The 15,674-nt window shown below is 44.1% G+C and overlaps 1 protein-coding gene across 1 annotated transcript in view; it reads right to left on the bottom strand.

Annotated features, from left to right (window-relative positions):
• Positions 1-9,287, bottom strand: part of LOC119031689 (neuronal migration protein doublecortin-like) — a 28,606-nt gene extending 19,319 nt beyond the window's left edge. The window contains exons 1-3 of the mRNA XM_037120302.1: positions 9,088-9,287; positions 4,014-4,439; positions 649-989 (exon numbers count right to left, since the gene is read on the bottom strand). Of these exons, the coding sequence (XP_036976197.1) occupies positions 649-989; positions 4,014-4,377 (705 nt within the window). The 5' untranslated portion in view covers positions 4,378-4,439; positions 9,088-9,287. The remainder of the gene's footprint in view (positions 1-648; positions 990-4,013; positions 4,440-9,087) is intronic.
• Positions 9,288-15,674: the final 6,387 nt, after the last annotated feature.

Raw genomic sequence — 15,674 nt, 5'->3', positions numbered from 1 at the left:
CAGAATAATCAACAATACAGGGTTTGGCTCTTTGTGCGCTGCTATAATAATAGGTGGACGACAGAATTTCCCAGGACTTTGGAGCTTTTCACTGACGGATCAAGTCAGACATACCGATGGCCCAAAAACTCCACAACAAAGGCCGGCGGACACGACACTAATGACCTGAACCACAAGACAGGAGAGTGTGTGGCCTCAGACTGAAAGACTGCAGACAATGAAGGTCAGTGTGTGTGTGCACAGGTTTTAGTCTCACGGACGCTCGAGGTTCTCATGAACCTGCCGTGTCACTGCCGACAATAACGCTTGTCTACTTTTTTTTTTATGTTTGCTTTTACGAGCAAATAATTTCACTTCCTGCTCTCCTTTGATCCAGATACCTGTCCTGGGTGCAGGTGGAGGTATGAATGACAACTTGTCATCCAACCCTGACCACTAATTTTCCTATTGTGTCGCTTTGCTTACATGTACTGTGCCCGCTTCCCTCACGTTATTTCTGGAACAGAGGGCTCTGTCCTCTAAACAAATGCAGACATAATAAGCCACCAGCAGCAGAGTTTTTCATGAGCGTGGCGTCACCAAATGAACACATGTGATCTATACCTGAGAGCATGATGCAAGCCAGGCTAAAGGTAGAGCGTACTGTACCTGCTTGCCGTCCAGTGTGTAGATCCTCTTGACCACGCCGCTTTCGAGCTTAATGGCCTCCGTGATGTCGGTGAGCACCTGCTCGAAGGAGTGCGCGGTTTTCTTATTGAGCAGCACGCGCACGGCCTTGCGTGGCTTCACGCCGCTGCGCATCACCGTCACAAGCTTGGGCCGAACAAAGTCCTTGGTCTCCCTGGACTCGGTGGCAGCTTTGGCAGCCAAGGACTGCATGTTCTTCTGGCTCGCTGAGGCCTTTACATTCACGGACCAGTTGGGGTTGACGTTCTTCGTGTAGTCGACCTTCTTGTAGAAGTTCTCTGATGCACAGACGTAGCTTTCCCCTGTTACGGCAGAGGGGGAAAAAAAATGGGTTAGTGTGTTGCAACACACTCAGATGTTCAACTTTGACACCTGAGAGTCCCAGGGGCGTCTGCTGAGAGACATTTAGACCTGCTGGAAGTCAAATTATCATCGTCTTGGATTTCATCTCACATCGATCTAACGGAACAGCCAAAATCGTTTTACTTTGCTGATGTAAACAGCACACACTGCAGAACGGTGTCAGGTTTGTCTGAGGAAGTTTTCAAGAGTGGAAACTGTTCACAGGAAGACTTTGAGTCACCAAACGTTTCTGCAGACACGTTGCTCTCGAGTTTCTACAAATGTTATTTTTGATCCTTGGATCAACAAAAACTAAACGACATTAATCCCCATCATGTAACGGGAAACTTCTCGGAAATGGAAAAATGAGAAACGTGTGTTGGGTTTTTTGGTGATTTAAAAAAAAAAAAAAAATGTAGTTGAAAAGCAGGGCTGTCCTCAACACCGTTTTTTGGGGCTCTGGAGCTTTCGGTAGTGATAGAAAGCAAATAATCAAAGTGTCGTTGGAGGAGGAGGGAGTGCTGACATGTGAAGGACTTAACCAGACATTTCTCTGATCTCAACTGAGATGGACTGCATGCTTTTAAAGGTTCCTACTGCTGTTTTTATTGTCAATTGTCACTGAATAAAAAGAAAATGCATGTTTGTTATCCCACCGGTCTGTTTAAAGAGGGTATAATAACAGCCATTTTGTTGATTTATTGATTGCATACATAAAAATTAAAAAGGGGGAAAAAAGCAAAAATACAAACATCCAAACCCCAAAATTGAAAACCAAAGACCTACCCACTAAACAAATACATGAATAGTCCAAATATTTGGGTCCAGCCCTAGTTTAAAATAAAAAAATAAAAAAAAAGTGTGTGCTGATGTTCATGACACTGATTTAATATCACGCTGTGGCTTGTTATTACACGTCTTTGTCTGGTGTTGAAGAAGAAAAGAGTTTAAACTACATGAGACCACAGAACGGATCAGTCAAAGAATACAACAGCAGTACAGCAGAGACCCATCGTTACTTATTAAAGATTCATTGTGTTTGGATTTTGAAGCGTGTCTCTCTTGGTTAATTTACATTGGGGGAACCATCCTTCTCGACGAAGCCCGTTTAAAAATGATAGACGTCCGTGTAGGACATCGGAGACGGTGGGCATTCCTCAAAATAAAAAAAAAGTTAAATCTACAGCCTTTCCTAAATTGGCCCATCATTCTTCCAATCCTCCATTTCCTTCATCATTATCGACCTCCAGTCTTTACAGCAGATTGTGCTGTTCTTGCCCAGACAAGGAGAGGAGTTAAAGACAAAATGCAGCAGGGAGAGAGGGATGGAGAGAAAGAGAAATTTTGACAAAGGGGGGGGGGTCGCGATCCAGAAGGCAACAATTAGGCCAAATGTGGAGAAATTACGGCAAAGACAAAAGGCACAAAACGGGATTACACAGTGCAGAGGAGATTGAGCAATTAATTATATCCTGCAAGAGGAAGCACAATGAAATGCCCCCCCACCACCACCCACAGTGTGCAGCCCCGTCTTCACTGCAGTCACCACACACAGCCACGCCGAAAGTGCACGTGGAGGCGCGCACACTCCCTCCGCGGCTTTCCTAAGCAGCTCAAGAAGCAGCGATGATCATCTTATTTTGAACAAATTAAGCCGCGGTTCATCTTCGAGCGTGACTCCGAGTTCACTCCCTCAGAACAATGTCTGTCAGCAAGTTGGCCAGCGTCTCGAAATGGTTCTTGACACACACGTGATTGCAGAGGATCTGACAGGTTGAACAGTTTGAAACAAATAGAGCCGATGGCAAAATACACCTTCAGTATTAACGTTACAGGACTTTTCCTTTAGTAATCCGTCGAACACCCTGGTCGACTTCTTCTTTAGGAAGGTTGTTAGGAAAGTAGAAGGTTTAATCGAAATATGACTTCCTACTTCCAGGCCAAGGCGTGGATCATCTCGTCTGGGTGCCAGGCAAAGATTTCATTCATTTACAAAAAAAAAAAAAAAAAGGGATTCCAAATCATCTTTGGCGACTTTTACTACATGGATCTGTAAGCGCGCCCAATCACATCAGATCAGCCCTCCAACTCCGAATATAGACGACAGCAGACATGATGGCAGCTGCTCATGAAGCTGCCTTTCAGACATCTATCAGACAGAGTCAAGAAATGATGAGTAAACTCCGAGTAAAATCTCTCATTGTGTGAAGTATGTCACCTGCTGAATCAGGAAAAAAAAATCCATCTCTTTCTATAACATGCAAAAAATGTGCAGTTTTGATTGAGATTTCCTCCCGTGTTACTACGGATGCCGACGGAGACGTTTTGATGGTAAAAAGTCACTTGTGCCTGAAGAATCGGATGCTAATGTCGTCTGTTAATGAACCATTTATCCTGCTGAGCTGTAGAGGGCTGACTTTACAGCTCAGTGTGATCTCCTGCCTGAGTATAAAGCTAAACATGCAAAATCTGAGACCACTGAGGCCCAGATAGAAGACCCGCTTTCAGCTTCATACAAAAGGTTCAACGGTTCTTTGAAAGCAGAACCGTGAGCGGGATCTATTAATATGAGAAATATGTTGTGTTGGCGTTTTGAGAAGGTGGCTGTTAATCCTCATCTTCATTCTCTCGCATTCTTATAACAAAATGTTCAACATGCAGAGAGCTGAGGGGAGTGGACCGCGTCGCATGTCCAGAGAAACCCCTTCAGATTAGAAGTCGATACATCACATGAAGAGATTACAGGAGTCTAGACCGAAAAGATAAGACTTCTAATCTCAGAAGTGGAAATGTTCTGCTTCTAAATCTTCTCAGCACAGACACTGCAGATCATCTTGAACATGGTGGCCTGTAATGTCTCAGTTTGGTCTCAGTACAGCAGCTCAGCTGGGGAACAAAGAAACCTGCAAACCAAATGACACCTTGATGCATTTGATCAGATGTGACGAGTGACTGCTGCGTTCGACCTGACCCGACGTTCTTACCTTCCTCTAGCTCATCCAAGGTTGAAATCTTGCGCATGCCATCGATAGTGAAGATGAAGCGGACACCCTGTGGCAGGTTGATGTGGTCAGACAGCGAGCGCGTGAGGTCGGCCAGCAGCGAGTCGAAGGTGCGAAATCGGTCGCTGGCCACGGCGTACACGATGCCCTTGAAGTAGCGGTCCCCGTTGCGGTAGAAGCGCACCTTTTTGGCTTTCTTCTCGTTGGTGAGGGCTTGGAGGGTGCGCGTGCGGTAGAAGCTGCAGTGGGCGCTGTGGGTAGGGCTGGGGAGTCCGTTCATGCGCCCGCCCCGCGGGGTACGGGCCGCCTTGTCCCGCTCGTCAAAATGTCCAAAGTCTAGCTCCATGATGACTGAAAGTTGTGATGGTTGTGACAGATGTGTGGTGGTGGTGACCAGCTCCGGAGAGTCTACGGACAGAAAGAACACAACGGATGTAATCTCAAATACTGCAGTATCATTGTAGAGGCACAGTGATTTGCTATTTTGGCTTCCAATAACGTGTGACAACCTGTTTTAAAACAGATCAGGATGATTTTTGCGAGCAGCGTAAGTTGTTGGGTCAACAAAATGACCACGACTGCCCACAACCCAAAGATACTTAGTAGAAGAGTAAAGAAAATAAGTAATCCAATTCCTGGATGGATGGTAATGGTTTCATCTGCATACAGAGAGACAATGAATGAAACTACTGATTATTTAGAGCAAGACTAAAGCACTGGTTTTGAATTCTGTCCTGTAGGCTCCAGACAAACGTGTCCTTCTGACAGCTGTGATTGATAGCCTCATCTCAAACAGGAACCACATCAAAGAACATCGTCTGTACCATCAAAAGAAGATCCTCCCATGCAGCCTTTTAATCAGTGAACCACTATTGAGCTGGACATTGTGGTGATCATATCATAAAGGTTTGAAAGTCTCCATGAAAAAGTTCATTTTAACAGATGATCCAGTTCCCCTCCATCCCCTGGAGATTTGATACCATGTGACATACATCATATTTTTTTTTACTAAGGAGATCTGGAGATGATAAATCCTTTCAATTACATGTTTAAATAATCATAAAGCTACTGTCGAGGGTGCTAATGGTGTCCATTTAAGTGTAAAAATAGGATTATACACAAGATGGCTACCCGACTCACAAAATGGAAAATAATTTGGTTTTTCATTGGTAAAGATTTGATGATTAACAAGTAGAATAATACTCACAAACTAAATGAAAAAGGTATATGTGTTGTTGCTTATTCAACACTTTGAGCCAGGATACATCCGTAAATGGCTTATGCCCAGAAACATGTCAGATTTGTGTTTGGTTATATTTTGCTTAGAGTAAGATTACAAACCAATGTCTCATCCGCTTTGGCTGCTGCTGCATGTAGCAGGTTCGCATGTGATATGTCTCCGTCTCCTCCAACGCCTACATACACCTGTGAGCAGTTGTCTCACTCGCCCAGATGAATCAGTTACTGGCGCTCGGCCAGCAATAAAGTTCAAGGTTTACAGATGCAAAACAATCCTTTGGAAGAACATTTGATAACTTTGTGATTGTTGATTGAGACATCTGAAACCAATCTTTCTGTTTCTTTGATGTTGCTCATTCATCCAGCTGTCAATATGCTGCCATTTTGTCCTGTGTCTGTGGCACCAAATGGAAAAGGTTTTGAAAAATTCAGGTAAAACAAGCCAAGGGTGATGGAGGCAAAATTCAAAAGGAGACCTATGACGCTGTTCAGTTTTTGTTTTTCGTCAGGGTTTTATATATGTTCTTGTGCATGGAAACGACCTCCAAAGTTAAATAGATCAAAGTCCTCACCAACAGAAGCTCCCCTCTCCCACAGAAAACCCTGCTCCTAAACACCTCGCCAGTAGCCCCGCCTTCAATTCTGTGACTTTGTACCATCAAGCTGAGTTACACATTTGCATAACTGAATGCACAGCAGCTGGTTTGGCACATAAGAATTGATTGAGCTCAGCTGCTCTGTTGTCGTTAGTGGTGCTGACTCGGGCATGTGTGAGCTGACCAATCAGAGCACAATGCGTATTCGGGAGGGGAGGCCTAAAGGTAACGGGAGCTAAAACAGAGCGTTTCAGACAGCGCTCCATCACTGAGCTCCATCACTGGACAGAATGAGAAAACTGATGTGCTTATTGAGTATTAAAGCCCGTAAACATATTCTAGTAGTAAGCCTAAGTAGAAGTATAGCGTGTTCTTGTGTAATATATTAAATAGCCATAATATTTATGAAGCAGTCACATACTTGAGTATTCAACAACATGATTAAGTGCGTTATCAGTGCATTTCTGCTGAAAGTTCAGGTTCCGCCATGCCAAAACTAGATCTGAACCTCAGCTGAAGTGTTCATTGTTTGAAAAGGAAATTGCCAATCCGTTTTTTTTTTTTTTTGTTTCATTCCCAACTCTTCAAATAGTGGACATTTGAATGTTACAGGAGATCCGGTTCTTCCTGCCTCTTGGAAATTATGCAAAGATGCATCTGTCCTGCCAATAAACAATACACCACTTATGCTACTGGAGGGACTGGCCGAAAGCTTCCCTTTAAAAAAAAAACAAAAACTGTCCTCTTCCACCACCTGATGAGCTCAGTCCTCTGAACCCAAAGAAGATCAGTGAACCATACCCACACACACCCATGAAAACAGCCACATAAAAGAGGAAGTGTGCAAAGTTTGAAGCCGTGCTCCACTGACAAAATACAATTTCAATATAATGAAAATCCCTCCCAAAGACTGATCACATACTCATCTTTGTTATATTGCATGTTTTCTGTTTAATAGTCTTGTCACAAAAGTTCCGTCGCCCAGTCTGGCACGTGTCTCTCACAGGTCACAGTGGGCCTACAGGACCAGACAATATTGACTATGTGGGTCATTGATCATTCACATCTCATTTCAGAGTGGCTTGTTAACAACACGTACGCTGTACGTCTGTATTTTAGGATGTCTGAGTCACTTTCATCATCTTAATGACATGTAGCACCGCCAATGTTTGGCATCTTCTGGCACTGAACTTTCAACCAAACCCTCGGTGAGAGGGCCCTCGGAGCCAGAAACCACTGACTTTGAGTGGAACTGTATCATCACAATGTGAATTTACAGTGTTTTGTTATCTTGAAACCAAACCCGAGGTTTTCACTTCTTGTTTCAGATGTCAGAAGGGTTTTGTCTGACATATGCAAAGCAGGTTCAACACGGTTCGTTGCTCTGAATGGAGCTGAGATGACTATAAAAGTCAGCAACTCTCTTGAGGATCAAATATCACTGGCCTCCAGACTCACTTTTTTCTTTTTCTTTCCAATAACATATTTGAATTTACCTCAATACACTCAAAGTATCTTTTCTGCAAAGCTTTGGGTGCATCGCTGCCACCAATGAAGATTTCAAGTCACATCCGACACATTTTTGGGTGAATGTTCGACTTAAGCTGTCTCATCCTGGAGCTCTGTATCCAAATATTTGATTCAACTACCAAACTGTGATTATTATTGCTGATACCGTCATTTTCCCAGCTAACATGTCAAGCGCTCTCTGGTTTCAGCTTCTCCAAAACGTGGGGATTTGTTGCTTTTCTCTGTTTTAAATCGATGCGAACATCCACCCATCTTTCTTTTAGACTACTGGTCAGACAAAACAAGCCGCCGTAGGATGTCACCTCGGACTCGCTGACATTTTCTGATGCTCTAATGGCTCTGAAGCTGCAGCACTGCATCATTCTACTAATACATTGTGATATCAATCTCAAACATATCACAATACTTCTAATGAACATTTAACATCTCCTCAGAAACCTCTAGAGGCTCTTTAAATCTTTTCAGCCCGTGCATGTAAACCATTGAATGAAACGCGGTCTCATCACGCTCATTCGCTCGCAGAGTCTTTTAACACTTTGCAGTCCTTCATTGTCCTCCGTGGTGCATATAACCTACAGTATGGGGGGGAATAAAAAGGACCACAATGACAAACGGGCTATTTAGCAGAACAGAAGGAAACATGCTGCCGCCACCCATCCACCCATCCATCCATCCATCCATCCATGTGGCGGGGCCCTCCACTCCCCCTGCTAACCCCTGGCTGTGCTGGGGTTTTTTTTCTCTTTTTTTTTATGACAGGCACACTGATAGGGATGGGCCCTCTGTGGAAAATCGGTGCTCCTCAGCTGACAAAGGCCAGGTTTTGAGCCCATCTGCCGCACTAATGGGCAGAGCCAACAGTGACCCTTCCCCAGTGGAGCATCAACTAGGACAGTCCATTGTCTCCTACAGGGTGCCTGCCTTCAGGGTGACATCACCATCAGCCGGCTCATTCTCCAAGAAAAGTCCCAACAGGAGCAATAAATGCTGTCAACGCTTTTTAAACATTAAATTACAGCTTCACATGGTGATTGATACACTGCAGTACAAACGATTAAATCACAAAAAATAAGTAAAAAAATCCCCACCACAGCAGAAGCCACTCATTCTGAGCATTAACAGCAGCACTGCAGCAATCATTGATATTTTTGGCTGGTTCCGTCTTCCTGCCCGAGCCACCCACACAACACACACACTCCCGAACAAAACCAGCACCACACCAGTCATCCCCCCCATCAGAGCTCATCCATCCACCGGCAGCATCTGTCTAGAAAACACCCAGCTGCTTTAAAAAAAAAAAATCGGTCAGACACACACACACAAAAAAAAAGTTTCATAAGCCCACACTTCTCATTTATGCTGGATTGAGTGTGGCCACATGGCAAAGAGCGTCATACAATGTAAGTTTTTTTTTTTTTTTTTTTCAGTCTAGGTCGGAGGAGGGGGAGGCTGGCTGGGTGGTGCGCACACCTTATCACAATCCACCTGCTCAAAAACGCACATGATCCGGGTGGAAAAAAAAGAGGGGGCTACAATCATTTTTTTCCTACGCGCCCTTAAATGTCACCTCAAGTTGCCCCACTCTAACAGCAAAACCACACTATCATCATTCCCTCTCCTCGGTTGAAAAACAAAAAAACAGAAAAGAAAAGAAGAGTCTGCGGATAATCCCACCCAAGAAGCGGACTCACCTGCGTCGCTGCTTGCTTGCAGAGTGAAGGGTGTGTGTGCGCCGTGGGGGGAGTGTGTGTGTGTGTGTGGATGTGTGAGTCTATGCTGCAGGATAGCGGCACGCCGTCTCTCCCTTCGCCTTTGTCTGCTTCAGTCTGAGAGCCGAGCCGCTGCCTGCCTCCGCTGGAGGAGCCACTGGGTCCTAAAGCCAACGAGCCCCCGGACCCGCCCACTGTGGTAATGCTGCTGGTACCAGTGAGCGTGGGGCTGGGTGGAGCTGACAGCAGCCTCAGCAGAAAGGTGCAGGGACAGTAAAAGGCTTTAATAAAAAATTTTTTTTTAAAAAGGCTGTTAGGAAGAGTAATGTGTGGAGGATGAAAGAGCCTGTGGGAGATCTGACCACACTGTGTGCATGGAGCACCTCGACTTTATGTCAAGAGCTGAAACCAAATGTCCTTTTAGTTGAATTTCTCCAGGAATTCCTCCTGATTTTAGTTTCTCGTCACCCCTGAATATTCTGCTTTCTGTGTGTGACAGATAACCACGAGTGAGACGAACCACAGTTTGATGCTTTCGGTCCGGTGGAGCTCTTTGTTGGGAGAAAAATAAGAAAGCGGCACCACCACAGTGCTTGTGTTCCAGCGCCCTGCCTTTCTGGTTCTCTTAAAGGAAAAGTTCGAACCAAAAGGGAAAAATTAGGTCATTATCTACCCCCATCACCATCACCCCTCCCTGCAAAAACGGTGAAGTTTCGTACTCGTCGCAACACGTTTCTTGAGCTTCGTTGCCAAGGCGGCGTTGCATGGAGTGCATGGGGACTTGTTTTGGAACGTAAACAATGCAGTTTCTCTGGCTCGATCCAAGTTCCCAGAAGTGCTCGAACGTTCCCGCATTGATGTAAAAAGATGTTACTGGCACCCTCTTAAGCGTCGGCGTGCACCAGAGCTGAACGTGGACGCAGGAGTTCGACTGCATGACGAAGCATTGAAGTTAGTACTCTCACAATGTCACGTTTCCTCTACACAGTCATGGCAGCCAACAATATTATTGCCATATTCACCAGAGCTGCAGGAGAGTCTTGTCTCTCGTCTCGTCATCTCATCTCCAATGCGCAAATGTAAAAGAACAGATTATCTCAGAGGCGCTGGATTATTATCGTCACAGTTGTGGTCGATCGTTATATCGTGACACATTGAGTGTAAATAATATATCATGGGATCTCCAGGTTTTCGGATACTTGGATTACACACCGGTCCATCTGCAATGAGCTATTTATTTTTTGTAGGAGTAGTTTTGTTTTTCTTTTGTTTTCTTTGACTTTTTACTTTTTGCAAGGTCGGGGGGTACGAATTCTATTTCTGTTGTTCGAGATAAGGCTGTGAAATGTGTCTTGAGCTACGAAATTTACCCCTGACTTCTCATCGGCATGGGGGTGAGTAGATAATGACTGAATTTGGCTTTTTTTAAGTGACTTTATCCTTTAGTGTTTCATTATCATGGAACCATGTATCCCTTTTTTCACTCAGCTAGACAAGAGTGACTCACATATTGCTCATGTGCTGATGACACATTATCCAGCCTACTTTCTTTCTTTTGCTTTTAGACAGAACACCTCCGCTGTAGTCTGATCACAGAAAAGTTGCAGAATTCCTCCTTTAAGAAGTCATTTTACATGCTGGCACTTAATGATGAGGAGGAAACATAAGATACCTGCTGATGGAACTGACAACCGATCTCTATGTACCAGAGGAAGTCATGTTTGTGGTTGATTTTTGCATGAACTTTGTGTGGGAGATGCGGACGTGTGATGCCGTCAGGCTCATTTACAAGATATTACACAGGGAGAAACTGTCAAGCTGACAAAAAACAACAACAAAAAAAAAACACGTCGTCACTGTTGGGCCCACATTATTCAGATTACAAGCTCGGGGGAAACTTTTCTGAACCTCATGGTCGTGTATCTGATTTCGATAGTTCTAGTTATTGTAGCGCAGGATCAGTTTCACCGAGAGCTCCGTCAGGTTAGAGGAGACTCCACGGGAAGTGTCACAGATCAGGGTGAAAGGTGAGATGTAGGGCATTCAGAGGTGTCATACAATCCTCCCAAGAGGCTCAGATGTGGTGAGAAAAAAAAAACACACACACACAAACGTAACATCACCAAAACAAATGAACTCCATTGTGATGTTATTACTTGAACTGTAACGACTTCGGGGCCTCCAAAGTGGGCCACAGCACAAACGTACAAGCTTCCACAGAGTTCATCTCTGGGGCGAATGCTTCAACAGTGCTGACTTCAGGGCAGACGGAGGATGAAAATATGTGTTCGGTCCGTCTCTGTGTCACTGATATGTAGGTCAGTGAGCTGCGAGGTTTTTGAATGAAGCTTCAGATGTCTTTCGTTGTAGTTTGTAACGTTCAGAATTAGATTTTAAAGTCCTTCATTAGTAATGTAAAGTAACATTTCCACATTAAGATTTCACTAAATGATCAGACCTGTGTTATATATTTTCTTGAGATGTATTTCTTGTGTAGTTTTTAACAGTATGTTGCCATAACGTCCAGATCAGCGAAGGGAGTGAAGACTGAACTTGGTTAACTTGACCAAATACTACTAGAATAAAACTTTAAGACTTTACCTACAATTTGCTTTTGTCCAAAGGAACTCACAATAAGTACATTTGTCACATATTGTTTTTCCATTGTCAAGATGATCTTTGTTTGAATCTCATCACCTTAAATCAGGTTCCACCAAGATTTGAACTCAGATCAATAGATTCAATGTCCAGAGTGCTAACAACCATTACACCATGGAACTACTGATTACCTTCCGCACGAACAATCTCTCACAAGTCACGTAGATATTTATCAGCAATTGTGGTTGTTAACAACATGAAGAAAAGAGGAGATAACCTGATGGTTTGTCCTGTTGAAACTGCAGTGGCAGATATTACATACTGCACTTTTAAGTTAGACAAAAGTGACAAAAGGGGAAATATATTAAGTAGCTCTCTTTTCTATCCATTATTTAGATATCTGCACATTTAAAGGTGTGAGGATGTCAACAAGTGCCGGCTGTAAAGATGATGTATACTGTGGCAGCCATGTTCATTAATTGACTGATCTGCTTTGATGCCAGAGACGTCTTTCAGTGTGCCCACCGCTTTGAAACAAGAAGACCAATGGATAACAGGTTTGTGTTTTTTAAAGAGCCAAACAAAAGGAGTTGACTCCTTTCACAGCAGGCTGCGCTCTCTTTGTCGTCTATTCCTCTCCCCTCAGGCGGAAAAGCTTCACTTTAACACTCAGCTGTTGTCACATTCTGGAGCCTCTCCTTTGCATGTCACGCATAACTCTAATTCACTCTGATCACTGGCTGCCCCGCACCTCCCTCAGCGAGCTCCCCATGGGCTGCTGCCCGCTGCCTGCAGTCTGTCAGAGGGGACGGCGAAGAAAGTGTCAGTGCAGGAGGTGCTTTATTAGGTCGGGGGGGAGCACACGGGTAGAGGAGCAGATTTGGATATTTGGCTCTCAGTGTGGGTCCGTGTCACACCGTGTTTCGGGCCAAAACTGCACATGGACTCGGTAACTTTGCAAATCTGGTCACGTAATCCCTTTTTTCAGCTATGATTTGTCAAAAAAAGGCTTTGTTAGAGGCGTTTCTCTGACCGTCTGACTCCTCAGTCTTTTGAGTTTGAATGATAGCTCCCGCAATGCAACATGGAATACACTGGATAACTTCTTTTCTCTTTTCCATTCATATATCACTTGTTTTGCCTGGAGGGAAATGTGCGAATGGAATGTGCTAACATGCTGACTGAGGGTTCAGATGCACAGTGCAGACATACATCAACATCTTTAAATGAGGGATTAACATGATAAGAGAAAACCTCTGGCACTCTAAAGAAGCAGGGCTAAAGAATAAAAGTTCCAAAATTATGAAATAAAAATGACCTCAGTTGCTTTCATGCATCATTGCTGTCACGTACAAGGCCTCGTTATAACAGACCATTTGAATTTATTCACATTAAGCCTCTCAAATTTTAGGACGTGATGAGTTCTGGGGAAGCAGCTCAGTCAAAATTCAGGAAGCTCACATGTCATCGTCTAGTGGCTGTTTCCTGCAGTATAGTAAACAGAAACACTGGATGTGTTCAGAGCCGCATTTGCCTATCTCTCTAACATTTAACCATATGCAAACCTTCCCACATCTAATTTGCTAATATACCCAGTTTCGCCGTGCGTATTTGTGAATCAGCAAACCAGCACAGACAATAAACACATTGACCATTTCAGAAAGGGTGCCGTGCAGACCGGGGACATGACAGGGCTGAATGAGGTGGACTGCAGGATAAGCATAAGTGGTTCACAGCTGGTGTCTGGGGGAAACACGAGAGAGGGGTGGAGAAGGCCGGCCGGCGAGTTGAGGCGAGGGGAGGAGAGGGGGGTCTGGTGGCGATGGTGTGGGCGGGCAGAGGGGGGGTTTGCAGCCATGACGACTGATGGAGGAGGAAGTAAACAGATGTCCACAAGCTGGCAGACAGGCCTGGAGTGGTCGAGCCACTGAGAGACAGGTGGAGATCCAGGAACACAGTGGGACTGCAGAGTCACTGTGAAGCCAAGCTGGGCTTTGCATATAGAACGCCAACGCTGCAGTCTCCTATCTTATATCATATCTCAATACATCTGTCATATCAAAAATGAAACCATTCTACTTTGATGAAGTAAAACTGTAGCGCTATGGCACCTAATTAAAAGTCTTTGTTGCGCTGAGACACAGTGTGACTCCATATGGCGTTGTCCACCACATCAAAGTCACACTTGATATTTCTAAGCCTGCTGATGATGACTCACAAAAGTGGCGAAACACAATCATCTTCATGACCCTTACTGGTAACTGCCGTCACTTCCAATTAGTTGTAAGTTGCAATCGTGAAGTGATGAGACATTGATGATCATGCACCGTGAAAGTCTTCATCTCAGCAGTCCAAATTAATCCGTCACTGTCCGGCTTATAACCCACATCAGCGTTTTGCAGAGTCACCGCTGCACCAGCAGCAGCAGCAGCAGCAGCAGCAGCAGCAGTCTTGAGGTAAGACTTGAAACTTAAAAGCCATCGGCTTAAATCTCCTTACAAGCTGCTAAATCAGAGTGCAGAAAATGAAGGAGACGTGCTGTCGCCTGCTTTATCCCAAACTGTCAACGTGACCTTGAGCAAGGCACTTCAAACCCAGCTGCTCCTAGATGCACTTGTACGCTGGACTGACTTGGAAGACACAACGAAATACTCACTGGGGGGGAAAAAATGCAACTGTCATGACAACATTTGAGCAGGTTGAGGTTTCAAGGTGACTTTGAGCAAACCCCATGAGCTCTGATGACGTGATGCTTGGGGGAGACAGCGATAAATGTGTGTGTATCACTCGACAACTCTTTGATAGATTGCCATAAAAATTTGGTGCACATTAATGCAATAATAATGTTCCTCTCAGGATACAATGAAAGAACTTTGATGATGAAATGAAGATGAAGAGAATGGATCATCGGTGAGCAGGAAAACTTGGCTATTACCAGTTAAATTAAATAAAGTAATTTGTATGAAAAAGCAGAAAAAAATCATAATAATAATAAATCAGTAAAACCTTCTAGCCACTTATTATAATCTTTACTAATATTCAAGTAAATGTACTCAATGACTTTCCATCCCTGACCATCAACAGCTGAAAACAGTAGGCTAATTCCAATCAGCCTCAGCTATACTTTAGCCTTAATGAGCATGCTGACATGGTGAACTAAGAGGGTGACCGCTGGAAGCATTTGCCTGAAAAGTGCAGCAATTGGCTAACTGGTTTCTTTGAATAAAAAGTAACCCTGTGACATATAGTTAAAGTCACAAGAATGTACTTATGATCATGAAATTCATCATGAAAGACTAAAGCGTGGGGCAACATTTACCTAGGCCTGCTACTTTATATAGCCAGGCCTGGGACGGCTAAATATACCTCATATCATCCTCATCTATAATAATACTTGAGTAAACGTACTTAATGAGGTTTCCAGTGACTTTAACATCAACAGGTCAGAATCGTAACTCATATCAGTCTTACCTATTCTTCAGCATGCTAACATGGTAAGCTAAGACGGTAAACACTTAAAACATTAGATGTGCTACACAGTGTGATAGCATTTTCTTTGGGACATGCTCAAGATAGCTAATGGGCTACTAGATTTTTCTTTTTAATGGGTGACCTGAAAGGTACAGTTGCTTTAAATAAAATACAGAAAATATTGATGATGAAATTCCAAAACACCCTGACAGAATCAATGAACGAATGAGGCGAGAGTGGCTCTGGTCGCCATGATCAATCGGTGGAAAATGTTTTAAAGTAGGTTTGTCTGCTATCACAGTCCGACCACAGCGTGACTCCTGGCGGTGTGACGTTGTTATTGTTGCGGTAAAGAGGGAGATGAGCCGGGCAGGACCTCTGCAGAAAATGACAGCATCATTAAACAAGGCCTCATCAGTTACCATGGAAGCTTACTCACAGCCGGAACAAAAACCTTGAGAGGCTTACTGTGAGCCTAATCAGCTGCAGCCCCTCCAGGA

This window comes from Acanthopagrus latus, chromosome 13 (assembly GCF_904848185.1).
Source record: "Acanthopagrus latus isolate v.2019 chromosome 13, fAcaLat1.1, whole genome shotgun sequence".
Classification (NCBI taxonomy): domain Eukaryota; kingdom Metazoa; phylum Chordata; class Actinopteri; order Spariformes; family Sparidae; genus Acanthopagrus; species Acanthopagrus latus.
This window is presented reverse-complemented; position numbering and strand designations above follow the sequence as displayed.